Raw genomic sequence first — 18944 nt, 5'->3', positions numbered from 1 at the left:
AGATGTGCGGGTCAGGTGAATTGGCCATGCTAAATTGCCCGTAGTGTTAGGTAAGGGGTAAATGTAGGGATATGGGTGGGTTGCGCTTCGGCGGGTCGGTGTGGACTTGTTGGGCCGAAGGGCTTGTTTCCACACTGTAAGTAATCTAATCTAATCTAGTCCTACTTGCCAGCACCTGGCCCGTACCCTTCCAAATTCTTCCTATTGATATACCCATCCAGATGCCTTTTAAATGTTGCAATTGTACTAGCCTCCACCACTTCCTTTGGCAGCTCATTGCAGAAATGTACCACCCTTTGTGTGAAAAAGTGATCCCTTAGGTCTCTTTTACATCTTTCCTGTCTCACCCTAAACCTCTGCCCTCTATTTCTAGACTCCTTCACCCCAGAGAAAAGACTTTGTCTACTTATCCTATCCATGCCCCTCATGACTTTATAAACCTCTATAAGGTCACCCCTCAGCCTCCGACGCTCCAGGGAAAGCAACCCCAGTCTATTCAACCTCTCCCTGTAGCTGAAATCCTCTAACCCTGGCAACATCCTGATCAGGTCCTGGGAATTTATCCACTTTTATGCGTTTCAAGACATCCAGCAATTCCTCCTCTGTAATATGGACATTTTTCAAGATGTCTAGATACATGTAATTTGGAGTGAGGTACATGTGGCAGAAGGATTAAAAACTTTTGACTTGTGTTGTACAGAAAACAGCCTCAACAGATTATTGACAAGTTAGTCAGAAGATGCCACAGCAAAGAGCATGAGTGTGATTTTTCTGAAGAGGAGCTATCAGAAAGGTTTGAGTTAGTGATCACCTCTAAACAAGTTGAAGCCATTAGAACAGATGTTATTGGCAAGAAAAAAGGCCCTGGAATGATGATGGAAGGAAGATAGTGATACATTGGGTTTTAATTTCCCAAAGTTAATTATATTTGGAGAAAGTTCCTTTATTTGGAAAATAGCTGATGTAACTCTTTTATTCAAATGGGGAGGAAGGCAGAAAGCTCAAAACTGATGGCTGGTTAGCTTAACATCTGTCACAGAGAAAATATTAGAAACTATTATTGAATATTTTATAAGAGGGCACTTGGATAAGTTCAAGATAATCAGGCAGAGCAAACATGGTTTTGTTAAAAGGAAATTGTACTTAACTAATTTATTGGAGTTCTTTGAAGAAGTAACTTGTGCTATAGATAAAGGGCAACCAGAGGGTGTATTGTAGATCTAGGGGTCATAGAAATTAAGTGGATGTTACAGAAGAAAGGGATGAGGAAACATTTTTTCTCAGAGGGTCTTTGAAATTCCCTTCCTCAAAAGACAGTGGATTCAGAGGCAGTGGTTGATTAGCAAGGGAATTATTGGGGTTAATGTAGATTTGAGGTTGAAATCAGATCAACCATGATCTTGTTGAGTGGAAGATGGAAAATAACGTGAAAAATGTGATATAAAATACACCTTGGTAGGAGAAACAGATATGTATAGAGTATTTTGTAAATGGTATGTTGGAAAGTGTAGATGTAAGAATGGACCTACCTGTCTTCACTGGTAAATTTCTGATTGCTAACATGCAGGTGCAGCAAGTCATTAGGAAGGTTAATGGAATTGGACAAGAGTGCTTATACTATCCTTTATTGCAAGAGGATTTGAGGTCAGGAATAGTGAAATCCTGTTTAAATTTTATAGCAAGTTGGTTGCAGTCCACACTTTTTCTCCTGTAGTATGTTTTGTATAGAACTTTGGTTTCCTTATCACAGGAAAGATATTATTGTCCTGAGGGAGTGCAGTAAAGATTCACCAGACTTATTTCTGCAGTGGCAAAACTGTCCTTTAAAGAGAGACTGGACACACCTGGGCATGTATCCTCTTGAGTTTTGAAGATTAGAGACACAACTTACAAAATACTTAAAAGGGTAGATGGGGTGAATAAAGGTATGATATTTCACCTGGTTGGGACACAATTTAAAAATAGAGGAGAAGCCACTTAGGTTTGAGATAAGAGAGTTTTTTTTTCAGAGGATTGTGAAATTTTGAAATTCTCTATCACTGAGGGCAAACTTAGTTTTTGAATATGTATAACACAGCGATTGATCAACCTCTGAGTGCCAGTGGCATGTTATGGGGACAGGATGGGTAAAAGGCATTTAAGTGTTCAGTCATGATTGAATGATGGGGTTGGATCCTTGGATCAAATGACCTACTCATGTCCTTGTGTTTCCAGGTGGGATTGTGAATTAAAAATACTAACAGATCAACTATAATCTATTGAATAACAGAATAGAATTGAAGGCCTGAATGGTCTACTTTTGCTTCTGTTTTGCATGTTCATACATATGATTTTATGTTGGAAATTCGCCATCCTTACCTGGTCTGGCCTATATGTGACTCCAGACCAATAGCAATGCGGTTAGTTCTTTTAACTGCCCTCGGTAATGGCTTAATAAACCACTCAGATCAAGTGCAGTTAGGAATGGGCAACAACTGCTGGCCTTCCCAGCGGTGTCCACATCAAAGAATAAGACTGTACTTAGGCAGCCCTTCCAGTACTTACTCAGTGTAATATCAGCCTGGGTTTGGGGCTCATATCTCTGCAGTTGTACTTTAATCAACAACATTCTCAATCAGTGACTCGTGTAAGTGTGCTCCTAACTGATCTATGGCCGATGAGAAGCAGCCTTCACACACCTAAACGTCAAGGCAGTGAGATGTCACAGCCATAAAGCTGAAATGTTAAATTAATTTTGTCAACTTTTCAGTAAGTTTTGAAGTGGAGACCTAATATACGATTTCCAAATTTGCAGATGATACAAAGCCAATTTCTAGCAAAAAACACTGCTTTGTGATCTTGTAGTCAAAGAAATTAAACCAAATTAATTTTTACGTTGTCAAGTTCTGATTAAGCGCAACAGTGATATTGAGAAGGCAAAATATGGTGGATGCTATGAACCTGAAACAAATGCAAACTGTTCGTGTCAAACTGGACTCAAAATGCTAACTCTATTTCTCTCTCCACAGATGCTGCCAGACCTGCTAAGTTTCTTCAGCACTCTCTGTGCTTGTTGCAAATATGTTTGATTTAGTAGTGCAGTCTTAATTATCTTAGAGCGAACTTTATCAACGTTTTGCTTGTGAATTTTGCAGGAAGTCTGGTGTGACTGATCACTATGCCTTGGATGATGCTCATGCACTTCACTTGGCACGAAAGGCCGTTCGAAATCTCAACTATCAGAAGAAATTAGATGTAAGTACATAACTACTGTAGAAATAAACCTAAATTTGTAGCATAGCCTTATGCTGCATTTTATATACGGAATTTAGACTTGGTGAGATTTTTATTCTGTGTACAAATCTTAGGACAAAATAGCTGACTACTAGCTTGACTCTTATTTTCTTCACTTAGATCTGTTAGAAAGATCACTGAATTTTAATCATTCTTAGGAAAATGTCCTAAATTCAGTGTGTGTCAAAATCCCATAATATGACACATATTTAAACGTCCATGTGATTTACTTAACAGTATTACACTGATCCCTTCAGCCATTAGTTATTAGATTTAAAAGTGAATCTTTGAATTTATTATGAAAGATAAAATTCTTCATTGGGTGCTATGGTATTCAGTGTTGGATGCTCTAATTTTAGGAGGAAATTGTCCATTATATGTGGAAGGAATAGCTGAGCAAATGTATGGTGCACAACATTGATTGTATCATGCTTCTGAGTGTTATTGGAATTGTTTTCCTCCAGACAAATGGAAAATATTCCACTCACCCATAACTTGTTCCATGTGGATGGCATACAAGCTTTAGGAAGTCAGGCAGTAAATTGCTGTTCTACTTACTTAACGATGTAGATGGTCTAATTAAGTTTCAGGTCAATAGTAACTCCTGGAATATTGAATATTGGAGTTTCAGCAATGGTCATGCTGTTAAACATCAAGGGAAGGTGATTGGATTTACCCTTATTGCAGGTGGTCACTGCCTAACATTTATGTGTCATGAACATAAGTTGCTACTTATCAGCCTAATACGTTAGTATTGTGGCATTTGAGAATTTGTTGCCTGGGAGAATTTCAAAGACATTTCAGAGCTCGCCAAATGGGCTTGACCCAAACCATTACGTACTGTTTTAGAAGTGTCATACCCAGAATAAAATTCACCCAATATATGAGAAATGCAACATGAAACGAATGGAGAGCATTTCAGTAGTAATGTTCCAATGTGAATGGTTTAGGAACAGACATAGAAATAGCATGAATAGGACAAACATTCAGATATGAGGTGGAAATAAAACAAATTCTTAAAAAGTGGGCCAAAGTGAAAGAGATCTATGTATAAAAAAACAAGCTTTGAAAAACAGTAAGAGGCAAAAATTAGGGGAAATCTTTCTGGAGTAATCAATAGACTTCAAGATAAAGGTATGACATTAAAAGCCAAAAACAGCAAAGTTGTGCTAGATATATCAGTAATTTGATAGCGTAAGAGGACAAGAATGAATGCGAAAATTTTGGAGAACTTAAATAAAAATGCATCAGTAGACAGAATTCACAAATGAAATCCTAATATCAGTTGTCAGGAAGTTAATAGAGTCTATCAATGAAGGATTTGGTGACTTTGAAAATTTTCAATGATTGCTTCTACCACAGGGTACTGCGAAATAGCCCAAAGAGTATCAACTGACACTGTTGTTTCAGGATTGAGGGGTTGTTCACAATGTTCTGTCCAGTGTTGATGGTTGACATGGTCCTCCTCAAGAAACAAAATCAATCCTGTGAACAATGGAAATATTAGTCAAAGTTTTCTCCTATAAAAATGATTAAAAGCATGAAAGTTAATGCAAAAATAATGTACAAATATTGTACCAAAATGAAACAACTATTATAAAAGATCCGGTCCTTTATTTCTTTAGCAAAGAAACAACCTGATAGAGTTTTTAAAATTATTAATTAATTGTTCAAGGTATTTAATAAGGCCATAAAACTGCAAACTAGCAACATGATTAGGCTGTTCAGCCCTTTCGAGCCTACTTTGCTATTTAATAGGATCATGGCTGATCTGACATTCTTCACATCCACTTTCCTGCCTTTTCTACACAACCTTTGATTTCTCCATGTGATCAACAATCTGTTTACATACAAGGACTCTGTCCCCACAGCTATCTGTGGCAACGAGTTCCAAAGACAGTCAGCCTACTGAGGGAAGAAATTCCTGTTCATCATATTCTTAAATTGGCACCCCTTTCTTCTGAAATCATACATTCTGGTCTTACATCCTCCCATAAGGGGAAACATTTATCTTGCCAAGCTGCTTACGATTCCTATTTTTTCAATGAGATCACCTCTCACTCTTCTAAACTTCAGTGAGTAGAGTCCCAACCTATTTAACCTTTGCTTGTCAGACAAAGTCTCCATACCTGGGATCATTCTCATGAACCTTACCTGAAGTGCCTCCAATGAAGTAATACTTTTCCCTTAATTAAGGGGACCAAAATTACTCTCAATACTTTGATATAATCTCACTAATACCATGTACAATTGAAGTAAGACTTCCCTACTCCTCTTCTCCAATCCCCTTTAATTGAAGGCCAACATTCCATTTGTCTTCCTGATTACCTGCTACACCTGAGTGCTAGCTTTGTGTTTCATGTACAACTACCCCCAAGTCCCTTTATGTTGCAGCATTCTGCAGCTTTTCTCTATTTCAATAATACCTTGTTTTCCTTTCAAAATTAACAACTTCACATTTTCCCACATTATACTGTATTTGCCAAGTTTTTGCCCGTTTATTTAATCTATCGATATCTTTCTGCTAACTGGTTGTATCCTTATCACAACTTGCCTTCTCACCTGTTGTTGTGTCGTCTGCATATTTTGGTATAGTATATTCTCTTCCATGCACCAAGTCAATATTATGTATTGTAAACAGTTGCGGTCGCAGCACTGATCCCTGTGGAACTCCACTGGTTACAGATCACCATCTTGAAATAGAGCGTCTTACCGCACTTGCAGTTTCTTGCCCATTAGCAAATAAATTATGTCGAACAGTATAGGCTTTTGTCTTATGACTTGACTTTTTGTGAGGCACCTTGTTGAACTCATTCCTGAAGTCTGAATACTGCATATCTGCTGTTGCCCCTCTGTCAAATCTGGGTGAGATTTCCTTGAAAAAGTCTAATAAGTTAGTCAGACATGATCTCCCTTTTATGAAAGCATGCTGACATTGCTTGATTAAATTATGATTTTTCCAAATATGCTGCTATTACTTCCTTGATAATTGATTCCAGTACTTTTCCAACAATAACTCTTAGACTAACCAGACAATAGTGACTTGCTTTTTGCCTCCCACCCTTTTTTGAAGAGGGTTGTCACATTGGGAATTTTCCAACCCTCGAGTACTTTTTCAGAGTTCAAGGATGTCTGGAAAATTACAATCAATGCATCTGCTATTTCTGCAGCTACTCCTTTTAGGATCCTCAATGCAAATCATTAGGACCAGGGGATTTATTTGCCTTTAGCCTCATTAGTTTGTTTAACACTGCTTCACCAGTGATGGTACTTAATTCCTCTTTCGTATTCTATAGTATTAATGGGGATATTCAAAGTATCTTCTGCTATAATGCAAATTATCTATACAATTACTCAGTCATTTGCTTCTTCCTAATAACTATCTGCCCAGCTTCAGTTGTGGAGAGAATGATTTCACTTGTGGGAGAATTGAAAACAGGAAGAATAAAATTTTGTGGATTTTGGACATCTGAAACAAAACAGAAAATGCTAGAAATATCAGGCAGCAACTTTGAAGAGAGAACTAAAGTGCTTGTTTCATCTGAGCTTTCATTGAAACATAAGTGCAAGATAGGTTAAAAAAAAGTTAAAAGGTGAGAATGTAAGAGTTGTTGGAATACTGAAGTTTCTGCTGAAGAATGTAATTGATGGTATTAGCTTTTATGCTTTCAAAAGGCAACTGTACAAGTATATGAGGTACTTTGTCCTCTGTAGAATCCTCTTGCTGTTAAACCCAACCTATTGTTCACCGGCCATATTGCGTGCTGCACCTGCATCATTACATTCAGTGACTGGTGTGCGAAGGAGCCCAGGTCTTGCTGCTCATTCTCCTTTCTCAATTTGTTGCCATTCAGATAATAATCAACCTGTTTTTGCTATCAAAGTGGATACCCTCACATTTAGTCATATAATACTTCATCTGCCATGCATTTGTCATTCAATTAACGTGTCCATATTTTGTTGAAGATTGTTTTTTTTAAATGCTCAGCTATAAGTTCTTCGAGAATGGATTCTAACATTTACCCCACTGCCAGTGCCAGACTTACTGGTCTATACTTTCTGGTTTTCTATAACTTATTACATTAACTATCCTCCAATATGTAGATACTGTTCCAGAATTTATATAATTTTAGACCATATGCCTAAGGATATAAGAGCAGAATAAGTAATTTGGCCCTTCATTTGATTTGATCATGGCTGCTATGTCTTTAAACCCCATTCCCCTCCCTTCACCTCCTAAGCCTTGATCCCCTTACTAATCAATGATCACCAGTACATCTATTTCTAGGGTCACTTCCTTAAATAGTCTGAGATGTAGAGTAGCAGGCCCTGACCCTGTATTGGTTGTCAGTCCTATCAATTTCCCCAACACCATTTTCCTGCCAATACTGATTTCTTTCAGTTCCCACCCACTTACTTAAACTCTGTACTCTCCAAAATTCACATGTTATTCATGTCCTGTCTTGTGACCACAGAGCCAAAATATGTATTTAGTTAGTCAGGCATTTCTTTGTACTCTATTATCAATTACTAGGTTTATGAGTGTAAGGACCCTATTTTCACCAATCCTATTCCCTCCATATACCTATATAAATTTTTACCGTTAGATTTTGTGTTCCTCGCAAGCTTACCTTTGTCCTCTATTTTCCCTTTCTTAAACAATCCCTTTGTCTGCCTTTGCTGAATTCTAAACTGCCTCATTCCTCAGGTCTGTTGTTTTATCTCATCATTTGTATATGTTTTGCTTGATCTAATAATATCTAAAATTTCCATTTAAGCCATGGTTTGGCTGCCTTTCCCATTTTACTTTTGAACCAGGCAAAAATGAATAACAGTTGTAATTCACCCCAGCATCTTTAAATATTTGCCATTGTCTTTCTGTAATCACCCCTTTCAGTACTAACCAATCATAGCCAACTCATACCTCCCATCATATAGTTTCCTGTATTTCGATTAGGGATCCTAGTGTCAGAATCAACTGATTCAAATGAATCCCAAACAATTATTAGTCCCATCCTTCACCAGATTCATTACCTTTACTAAATTCAGCTTTTAACTATTATTTCTCAACTCAATATCATTAGCTGTTTGCTCTGAGAAGGCAAAGAATTATTAATGCTGGTAATCTAAGATTTTTTAAATGTATTTATTTGTGGGATGTCAGCATCGCTGGCTGGCCAGCATTTATTGTCCATTCCTAGTTGCCCTTGAGAAGGTGGTGGTGAACTGCCTTCTTGAACCACTGCAGTCAACTTGCTGTGGGTTGAACCACAATGCCCTTACGGAGGGAATTTCAGGACTTTGACCCAGTGACGGTGAAGGAACAGTGATGTATGTCCAAGATAAAACTGAAAATACTATTGAGGCAGTGCTTCTGACATTTTCCAAGTCATTCTTGGGTGATTTAATCAAATTTTGATACAGGTTTAGCATAGCTGCCTTCCTTTTCAATTATGTCCCTCAAGAAATAAAGCCTGGTGTTTGTTTTGCATTTTACTTAAAGCCTTGCTAACCTATGGTGCAACTTTCAATGTTTGGTGAATTTGTATTCCTCAATCCCTTTTATCCTCTAACTCACTTAAACTCTCATCTTCCATATAAGAATTGACTCTACATTCTATGGACCAAAATGTACTGCTTCATATTTAACTTTGTCGCACTTAATTGGTCAATTACTTCCCTAATTTGTAAGTCAGTTAATTTCCACGTGTAATGTGTTAGAGAACGTCTCAAGATTAACTGCCCAGCATAATTAATTGTCATGCACAAATTTAGAAATTGTTTTTGATTTCAAAGTCCAAATCACTGATGTAAGTTGTGAGTAGTAGTGGTCTTAGCAGTGACTCTTATAGATCACTCCAATCCCACCTGACCCATTATTCCTGTCATGTGCTTTCTGTTCAAGCCATCTAGCAATCCATTCTACACTTGTCCCCTGGCTTCACCAGCCCTCTCCTTCCAAGCCCTATGAATCAATTTTTTTGTTGTCATATTGTTGGCTGAATTTGATTGCTGCTGCCCTTTGTCCTGCTGGTGGACCATGTACAAACTTTGTTACATTATTTACAACAGATTGCCAGTGTAGCAATCATCCAACTCAAATATTGGCTTCTGTTGTGTGAATGTTTTCCACCTCTTAGGCAGATATTTCTGTGAATGAACTATGAACCAACTAATTAGAAAACTGACACTGCAGGCAGATCAGTGCAACAATAGTATAAGATAAATGTCAGGACAAATATGCAAGATGCCTACTCTACAGAATGATTTGAAGATTACAAACAATAGTGTTACTAATGGGATGACCATACATCCTAGTTTTCCTTATGTAAATCAAATCAGCAGTAATAATTTTTAACTCACGAATAGAACATATTTCTATAAAAATGAAGTGTGTTTTCTAAGTCAGTTGAAATCATTGTTATTCATATAATTTGCAGTCTGCTCCAAGGAAACAGTTTCTAGTTCATACGGTGGCAATCAGTTTTCTCTGCATGGGTTTGTCCACTGTAATATATTGTATTAATTAAGGGCACTGCATCATGTTCTACCCACATCATGTAAGTATGCTTCCTTTGGCAAATCCTATAATAATCACAGTTTTCAGAATTATTGCCCTCCAATCTAGCTCATGATTACTTTAAAGACAATAATTTCCAAATTGTTCTGTAACATAGATATCTTCATCCGTGTATGTGTGTGTGTGTGTGTATATAATATATATGTATGTTTACCTATCTAATAAAGATTTTTCATTTTAAAAATAATCCAATAATTCATGTTATCAGTTTTCACATTTACAAATTGTATTGATTGGTAATAATTAAATTTGAGGTCTTATGTAAAAAGCAAAATACTGCATGAAGTCCATTTGAGATTTCAGTCAAATCTAACCGGTGTGTTCAGAATAATGCAGATTATAATGATAAATATTATCATTATACACCTCAGGTGTATTTACTCTGTATTCTTTCATGGAATGTGGGTGTCCTTGGCAAGGTCAGCGTTTGTTACTGTCCCCCAGTACTTTGGAAATGAATGGCTATTTAGGCCATTTAAGGGAGCTGTTGAGAGTCTATCTTATTTGCTGTGAGGCTGGATAAGGAGGTCAGATTTCCTCCCTTAAAAGAAAATTAGTGATCAAGATGGTTTTTTATGACAATCAATGGTAGCTTCATAGTCACCATTACTGAGACAATCTTTCCATTCTAGATTTTTATTAATGTGAGTTCTACCAGCTGCTATTTTGGAACTTGAACACAAAGCTTTGTTCTGGATCACTTTTTATATAAGTTTTTTTTTAGACTTACAGTGTGGAAACAGGCCCTTCGGCCCAACAAGTCCACACCGACCCGCCGAAGCGAAACCCACCCATACCCCTACATTACCCCTTACCTAACACTACGGGCAATTTAGCATGGCCAATTCACCTCACCCGCACATTTTTGGACTGTGGGAGGAAACCGGAGCACCCGGAGGAAACCCACGCAGACACGGGGAGAACGTGCAAACTCCACACAGTCAGTCGCCTGAGTCGGGAATTGAACCCGGGTCTTCAGGCGCTGTGAGGCAGCAGTGCTAACCACTGTGCCACCGTGCCGCCCAACTTGATTATTATTTCAGTGCCATTGCCCACTGTTTCCTTATGGGCTTAATTTTTTTCATCAGCAGCAGATTAATTGAATCAAGAGATATAACGTCTACGGCTTCCTACCTGAAAACCCATCTCTCTGGGAAGAATGGTTGAAAATCCTGTTCCTCTCTCTTTGAATGCTGCCAGACCTTCTGAGTATTGCTAGCATTTTCTGTTTATATTTCAGGTTCCCAACATTGCAGCGTTCTCCTTTTGTAATCGTGCAAGATGTTTTGAATGCTATGGTACCAATGGATTAGGAGTTTTCTTTCATTTCCTACTAAACCTCTTTCCACAATGCTTTTCATTGTTTATGGACATGTGTGCCATTTAATATTTAAGCAGGAAATTGCCATTGAAGTCACAACTTTCATTGTTGGAAAAAAATTAGAGACAAGTTGAATAAGGATTCAGACTCTGCCTTAGATGTTCCAAAGTTGTGAGAAGTATATTCTTGCATTTATGGTTATTAATTTAATGTTGTTACATAAAGTGCACATGGAAAAATAGTACTGAATTTTACTGTGATTGGAGGCTGTCAATTACACTATTGTTCGTCTCCTTAGGTGACGGTGGAAACCCCAGAGGAGCCATTGTTCCCTGCTGATGAATTATATGGGGTAGTCGGTGATAATCTGAAAAGAAGTGTCGACGTCAAAGAGGTATAGACTCAAGAAAGGTTTTTCAGTTAGTATAAAATGATTTTTTGCTAAAATTTAAAGCAACATGGGTATCCTGTTAAGAATGTAATTAATAGTTGTTTGATAAATGGAACTTGAGTGCTGCTGAATAAAGACAAATTGTTGAAGTTTTTTGTCTTGTATTCATTACGACAGTTTGCAAGAATACCAATTCAGACGGTAACTAAAATTTATACTGCCTAATTAACATTTATACTGCATGGGAAGAGTATACTGTTTGGTGAATAAGTGGACTCTAATTGTCAGCAGCCATTGAGAATATACCAGTTAATTATGATTAACAGGTTCTATTTAAATTTGAAATTGGGTACGTTTCTCATATTTGAGATTGCTGAGAAGTGCTGCTCAATCATGGAATCACGTCTCATTTTAGCCATGTTGCTTTGGCTTTGCAAGTATGGTTGAGTATCTATTATCAGCTAATTAAGGAACATGATTAATCAGTCAATCATCGGGCCATAACTCTTACATACTTAGTATCACACCACCACTGAAATTGATACACAGCATTTAGAATCAAAGTAGCATCCTGTTGGTGAAAAATGTCTCTTGGATGTTGTGACAGTGTGAAAAGCTTGCTTATTCTATTCAAATTTTTCCATCAAAGACTGGCGGCACGGTGATTAGCACTGCTGCCTCACAGCGCTAGAGACCCAGGTTCAATTCCCTCCTCAGGCGACTCTCTGTGTGGAGTTTGCACATTGTCCCCGTGTCTGCGTGGGTTTCCTCTGGGTGCTCCGGTTTCCTCCCACAATCCAAAAATGTGCAGGTTAGGTGAATTGGCCGTGCTAAATTGCCCGTAGTGTTAGGTGAAGAGGTAAATGTAGGAGTATGGGTCTGGGTGGTATACGCTTCGGCGGGTTGGTATGGACTTGTTGGGCCGAAGGGCCTGTTTCCACACTGTAAGAAGTAAGTAATAAAAAACTGCCACCACTGTTTTCATTATGGCAATACCTTGGCCAGTTGCCAACAATACAGTGTCCTTTCTTCTGTAATAAAAGAATTATTATGATCATTGGAAATTTTCCATTCCTGTGTTTGTCCTGATAAGTGCAAGACAGAAAGTTTCAGCAACATGTCACCCTTTTCAGTAATATGTATCTTCTCAACTATTACTATAGTGAAAAAGTTTTGTTTGCAGGTTCCATTCATTCATCACCCTTATGCAACATAGACTGCTGAATTTAAATTTAAATTTCTAATCTAAAATTCATCTTTGTGTTCAAACCTCTGTTGCTTTGTTCCTCCTTACTTCTGTAACATTCTCCAATTGTACAATGATTCAAAATCTGTGCATTCCTCCAAATCTCCAAAAACTCCACATTCCTTCAACTCTGGGCATAGGTGAATCTCCCATTTCCTATCAACAACTCAGCTGTTTGGACCTGCTATGGAATTTCCTCCTCAACATTTATGTATCTCCACCTCTTTTTCTCTTCAAAATGCTGCATAAGATAAGCTTTTTGATCAAATATTTAATCACTTACATGGTTTAAGGAAGGAGGAACATCAATGCGTGGCAATAGTATTGGAATGCTCAATGGCTTGCTCATGTCAGTTAGTTTTATAAGAAACCTGATCAAAAGTCTGCTCCATTGATTTGGTGTCAATTTGTCAGATTACTCTCCTATGAAATACCTTAGAATGTTTTAGTACCTAGTACGAGATGTTGGGATGAATAGAGCACATTTTCTGGATGAATGGATTTCTAGACAGAAGTATTAGATCCCTTGATTGTTGAAAAATTATCAATGAGAATGGATTTCAGTGACTGTGTGTCATGCCTGTGTTTGAACTGAACAATCCCAATAGCTATTACTTATGATTTACTTTTGTATTGCTAAACTGTTGCAAAATATGTGGGGCAGTATGTTACAGGACGTCCCAGCAAATGCCTGTTAAATTCCCTGGAATGCTTTCTCTCCGTCAGCCTGCCAATATAGAACTATTCACAATTTCTGAGAGCTGTGCATGGCCTAGGTTAGCCTGCCCATTCTCACCCAAATTGAGATGCTGAAGAAACCAATGACTATTTAAGAGTTGCTTCCCAAGCAGCCTCAATTCTGAGGCTAGCAGGTAAGTTGCTCAGGTCTGGCATTAGAAGGAAGGGATGAGTTTGCCTTCCACTGTTGGCTTCCTTTCCCATTCATTTTCTCATCGCTGTTCCCAGTCTTCCTATCAAGGTCTCACTCTACTCCCACCTACACTCTCTCTGCCTGCAGGGCCTCCACTTCAGCCTCCATGACGACATCCAGGCTCTGGCAATAAGACCCACGGAACTGAAGCCTCAATATTTATGTGGCCCAGCTGAAGCTTCCTAGTTGTTAAAAGGTTGCTGTAACTCATGTAAAGAGGCTTTGTGGCAGCTGATATCATCATGGATGTGATATATGCCAAATCCTTTGATGACAGATTGAGAAAATCTGCCACAGTTAAATTCTACCCATTGTTCCATTATAAAATATTCTAAAGAAATCAAATATGATGTTTGAGTTTGATGGTTAGTGACAATACATTGTTTCTTTACAGGTTATTGCCAGAATAGTGGATGGCAGTAGATTTAATGAATTCAAAGCTTTTTATGGAGACACTTTGGTTACAGGTACAATTTCTGATCTAAAAAATAATCTGCATGCAAAAGGTCTCATTTCTTTTAATGTTCCAAGGAAAAGATTTTACTAAACTGTTATTTGCACTTCTTATTATGCATAGATAGTCTTACGGTACGTGTTTGTTGTCTTACTCATAAAACTTTAATGGACCACTGCATGCAAAGCAGCAATAGTTTCTACATTGTTTGTGGAGTGTAATGATTGTTGCTGTGAGAAGAATTACAGAAAAAGATATTATTGTGTAGAAAAAGTCTATAATATCCACTGTTGCTTCAAAAGTATACTCCTCAAGTTACAATTATTTTGTATGAATAAAATAGGAAAATAGGTCCACACCACTGAAGATGGCAATGATTTCAGGAATTCTGAGAAAATATAGTTCCTGCCTATTTAATAATATTTATGCCTAAAAGAAGCAACTGGTGGAAGCAATAGGATGATTACTTCTTGGCCAGATAAGTTAGACATTAAAGAGGAAGATGAAGCAGCTGAGAGGTGTGGGCATCTAATCCCAGAGTAAAGAGCATATCCAATAATGATGGAATATTTGGACTGACGTGCAAAAGATTAGAGTTTGACTTGTAGGGCTGGAGAATAGATGCAAGGCTATGAGGGGTTTTCCATATAATCGTAAGAATGTTGAATTATACATGCTGAACACCAAGGATCTGTGTAGAAAGTTTGAATATCGGTGTGGGAGGCAGGCAGTACTTTGTGCAAGGTAGGATGTTGTCAGCAGAATTTTTTTTAATAAGCTGCAACTTACGGAGAGTAGACACGAGGAGAACACAAGATTGGTCATATCTAGAGATGGAAGAGTCATAGGTAAGGAGTTCAGCAGTTATGCATAAATGATCTGGATGAAGGAAGTCAGGGCACTGTTGCTAAGTTTGTAGATGACAAAGATAAATGGAAGGAAGTGGGGAGGGTGCAGAAGGACTTGGACAGGCGAGGAAAGTGAGCAAAAAAGTGGTAGATGGAATACAGTTTGGGAATGTATGAGGTTATACCCTTTGGTCGGAAGAGTAGAGGTGTAGAATAATTTCTGAGTGATGAAAACCTTCGGCAAGCATTTGCTGCCTGTCCTGATTTGACCTCTTGAACCATTGCTGTCCTTGGAATGTAGGGCCATCGCGTTATTGTTTGGAAGGAAATTTCAGTATTTTGAACTTGTGACTATGAAGAATAGTGATATAGTTTCCAATCAGGGTGCTGTGTGGCTTGGAGGTGAGCTTATAGGTGGTGGTGTTCCTATGCATTAGTTGCCCTTGTCCTTATGAGGTGGTAGAGATCGTTGGTTTTGAAATTATTGAAGAAAGAGCACTGCTGAGTTGTTGTGGGTCATAATTTATACTGTATATCCAGCTGCGACTGTGTGTCTTTTGGTGCAGGAAGTGAATGTTTAGGTCGATCAAATGGACTGCATTGTTCTGAACGTTATTTTGGAAATGTATTAATCGAAGCAAGTGGAGAGTTATGCATCACACTCCTAATTTCTGATTTTTAAATTATGAACAAGGTTTGGGAGTTAGGAGGATTTACCTCTGAATTCCTAACCGCTGTTCTGCTCTTGGATATAACATTATTTATATGGCCGGATTAATTAGGTTTCTGGTCAATGGTAACGCCTAGGATGTTGATAGTGGGGGAATTCAGCAATGGTAACTTTGTGATTCTGTAAAAACATTGATTGCCAAGGGGACAATGGTTAAATTCTCTCTTTTGGACCTGAACATTGTATTATGGTTGTGTGGTGTGAATGGCACTTGTTCCTTCTCAGCCAAGCCTTGATGTTCTGCAGGTCTTGCTGCACATGATCAGAGATTGCTTCCACTTCTGAAATGTAGTGAATGATACTGAACATTATGCAATTTTCAGCAAGCACCCCCATTTCTGACCTCATGATGGAGGAACAGTCACTGATGAACCAGCTAAAGATGGTTGGATATGTTCTCTGTAAAGTTTCCCATCACAGCATGCACCTTTGAGGTTTGGGTGAGCTGATCAGTGTGCAGAGAACCTCTGAGCAACTGTGTAGCTTAGAGGGACCATTGGTTGAACCTCAGCCACTGTTGATGTGATTGGCTCCAATAATCACAACCATTTTCCTGACTGCTAGTTATAACCTTCTAGGAGAAAGTGAGGACTGCAGATGCTGGAGATCAGAGCTGAAAGTGTGTTGCTGGAAAAGCGCAGCAGGTCAGGAGCATCCAAGGAGCAGGAGAATCGACGTTTCGGGCATGAGCCCTTCTTTAGGACCTGCTGCCTGACCTGCTGCGCTTTTCCCACAACACATTTTCAGCTGCTAGTTATAACACCAACCTATAGAGAACTTTCTAGAAAATGGTCCCCCTTTTCCTCAAATTGTTGGGTTTAATCCAACGTTGAATAAAAGTTGGAAGTTCTGTCTTTAAGATTTAAATGCAAATTTCCTTTTTTCCTTCATGAGGATGCGCTGTTAGCATTTATGGGGATAATTGGTCATACTTTGCTTCCCTTGTATATCCTTGTTGAGGAGGAATGGTGAAGAATCAAACCTCACAGTATAGCGGGTAACATAGTAAAATGGATAGAAGATTGACTGGCTGGGCAAAAATGGAAAATATGTATGAAAGTGCTTTTGTCTGTTTGGCAGAATGTGACAAGTGGATTTCCACAGGGGTCTGTGCAGTGGGATGTCAAAGGTTTACAATTTACTTCAGTGAATTAGATTGGGAGCAAATGTATAGTAGCTAAATTTCCAGATGAATTTTAAAGTAATTCACCTTGGTAGGAAGAATGTACAAACAGAGTATTGCATGAACAGAGAGTATCTGCTTGAATTCCATGGTGCAGAAGGGTTTAGGTCTTCTAGTGCATCGGTCATATGAAATTTCGATTAAATTTTTTCCTCATTTAGGAAAGGATAGAACTGCATTGGAGGTGGTTCTGGATCTTGCAGAAACTGGCTTTTTTTCTTTATCTCATTTATGTTTGAACATAAATAATGAAAATAATATACTTGGTTAGATATTAATCAGTCATAAATAGTGCATAGGGGTGCTTGAAGCCTTTTATTCATTCATTTGTAACCTTTCATATATTATTACCTGTGATTTTGAAACTATTATTTCATAATAATTGCAGGAAGAAAGAACCTATATACATACCCCATTCAAACATATTACAACATTTCTTTTGTGATTGATCAGTTGCAAACAGTGTTTAATGTATTTTCAACAATTCATCTTCCATTGACTTTATCGAATATTATTTAACTTAATGGTTAGATTTAGTCAAATTAAAATCAGAATGGTTTCAAGATCTGTAAAGTTGAATTTGTTAGAGCACTGTTTTTCATTTTTCATTGGTTAAGCATATTGTTTGTCATCTATGTCTCCACCACCACTTTTTTCTTACATTGTGACTTATGGCTGCAAATTGATTTAAAGACCTTTAACTTTAAAGTTGAGTCACTTTTTAACATTTAAATAGAGCCATATAACGTAAAATTACTAAGTATGTAAGCAGACATTGGGCAACATCTGAGCCAACTCTGACACCTACGAACTAAAACAGAAGTTGCAGGGAAAGCTCAGTAGGTCTGGCAGCATCTGTGAAAAGAAATTAAAATTAACATTTTGGGTCTGGTGACCCTAAATACATTTACTATATTAGATCAGTGACTACACTTTGAAAGGCGTACATGAATTTTAAAACACTTGAAAATGTCTGAAGTTGTTGAACTTCAGAAAGATACCAAAAGCTATACTTTTCACATGTTGCTGTAAATCTGTATAAGGATCTGACTTGCAATATGATCATGTACTGCTGTGGTATTGACTAGATAATTTTCAGTATGTCTTACGTTTTGCTTCTCTTGGGATATTTTTAGGCTTTGCAAGGATTTTTGGGTACCCAGTTGGCATAATCGGAAATAATGGAGTTCTTTTCTCAGAATCCGCAAAGAAGGTTTGTATGCAACATCTATAGCATTAGAATTATGATTAGTTCATATGAGAATTATATATACAAATAACATTGGTTTCAAATTGTGTGTCTCACTCTAATAGCAATATTTTAAAACCTGTTGTCTTAACTTGCTAAATTGAAACTTGCAAATGATGGTAACTGGAAAAAATAAAATGAGGAAGGAGGTAGTCACTGGCAATGATGCCACGTCGTATCTTCTGGTCGTATAATAATCATAAATGCTTTGAGATGAATACTTCTCTTAATAGGGAATTTACCGTTGAAACTAAGGTAATTAAGAAACCTAAGAGAACAGGATTGTTTTCTGTAGGAACCTGGACAAATGAAAGTGAGATTAATTCCCAGTTGTATATGTGCAAACACATATGGGCGGCACTGTGGCTCAGTGGTTAGCACTGCAGCCTCACAGCGCCAGGAACCCGGGTTTGACTCCGCCTTTGGGCGATTGTCAGTATGGAGTTTGCACATTCTCCCCGTGTCTGTGTGGGTTTCCTCCGGATGCTCCGGTTTCCTCCCACAATCCAAAGATGTGCAGGTCAAGTGAATTGGCCATGCTAAATTGCCTATGGTGTTAGCTGCATTAATCAGGAGTAAATATAGGGTAGGGGAATGGGTCTAGGTGGGTTACTCTTCGAAGGGTCAGTGTGGATTTGTTGGGGTGAAGGGCCTGTTTCCATACTGTTGGGAATCTAATCTAATTCTCATTTTTAAAAAAAACTTGAGATTTATATGCATTGTAGGTGATGTATCGTT

General features: G+C 38.0%; 1 protein-coding gene across 2 annotated transcripts in view; it reads left to right on the top strand.

The window, feature by feature from the left end:
• Positions 1-18944, top strand: part of mccc2 (methylcrotonyl-CoA carboxylase subunit 2) — a 130998-nt gene that overhangs the window by 62308 nt on the left and 49746 nt on the right. For both annotated transcript variants that reach the window (XM_060836231.1, XM_060836240.1), the window contains exons 9-12: positions 3135-3234; positions 11473-11568; positions 14137-14209; positions 18094-18170. In XM_060836231.1, the coding sequence (XP_060692214.1) occupies positions 3135-3234; positions 11473-11568; positions 14137-14209; positions 18094-18170 (346 nt within the window). The remainder of the gene's footprint in view (positions 1-3134; positions 3235-11472; positions 11569-14136; positions 14210-18093; positions 18171-18944) is intronic.

Source organism: Hemiscyllium ocellatum, chromosome 2 (assembly GCF_020745735.1).
Source record: "Hemiscyllium ocellatum isolate sHemOce1 chromosome 2, sHemOce1.pat.X.cur, whole genome shotgun sequence".
Classification (NCBI taxonomy): domain Eukaryota; kingdom Metazoa; phylum Chordata; class Chondrichthyes; order Orectolobiformes; family Hemiscylliidae; genus Hemiscyllium; species Hemiscyllium ocellatum.
The sequence above is the reverse complement of the archived record's forward strand: the minus strand, read 5'-3'. Positions and strand labels throughout refer to the sequence as shown.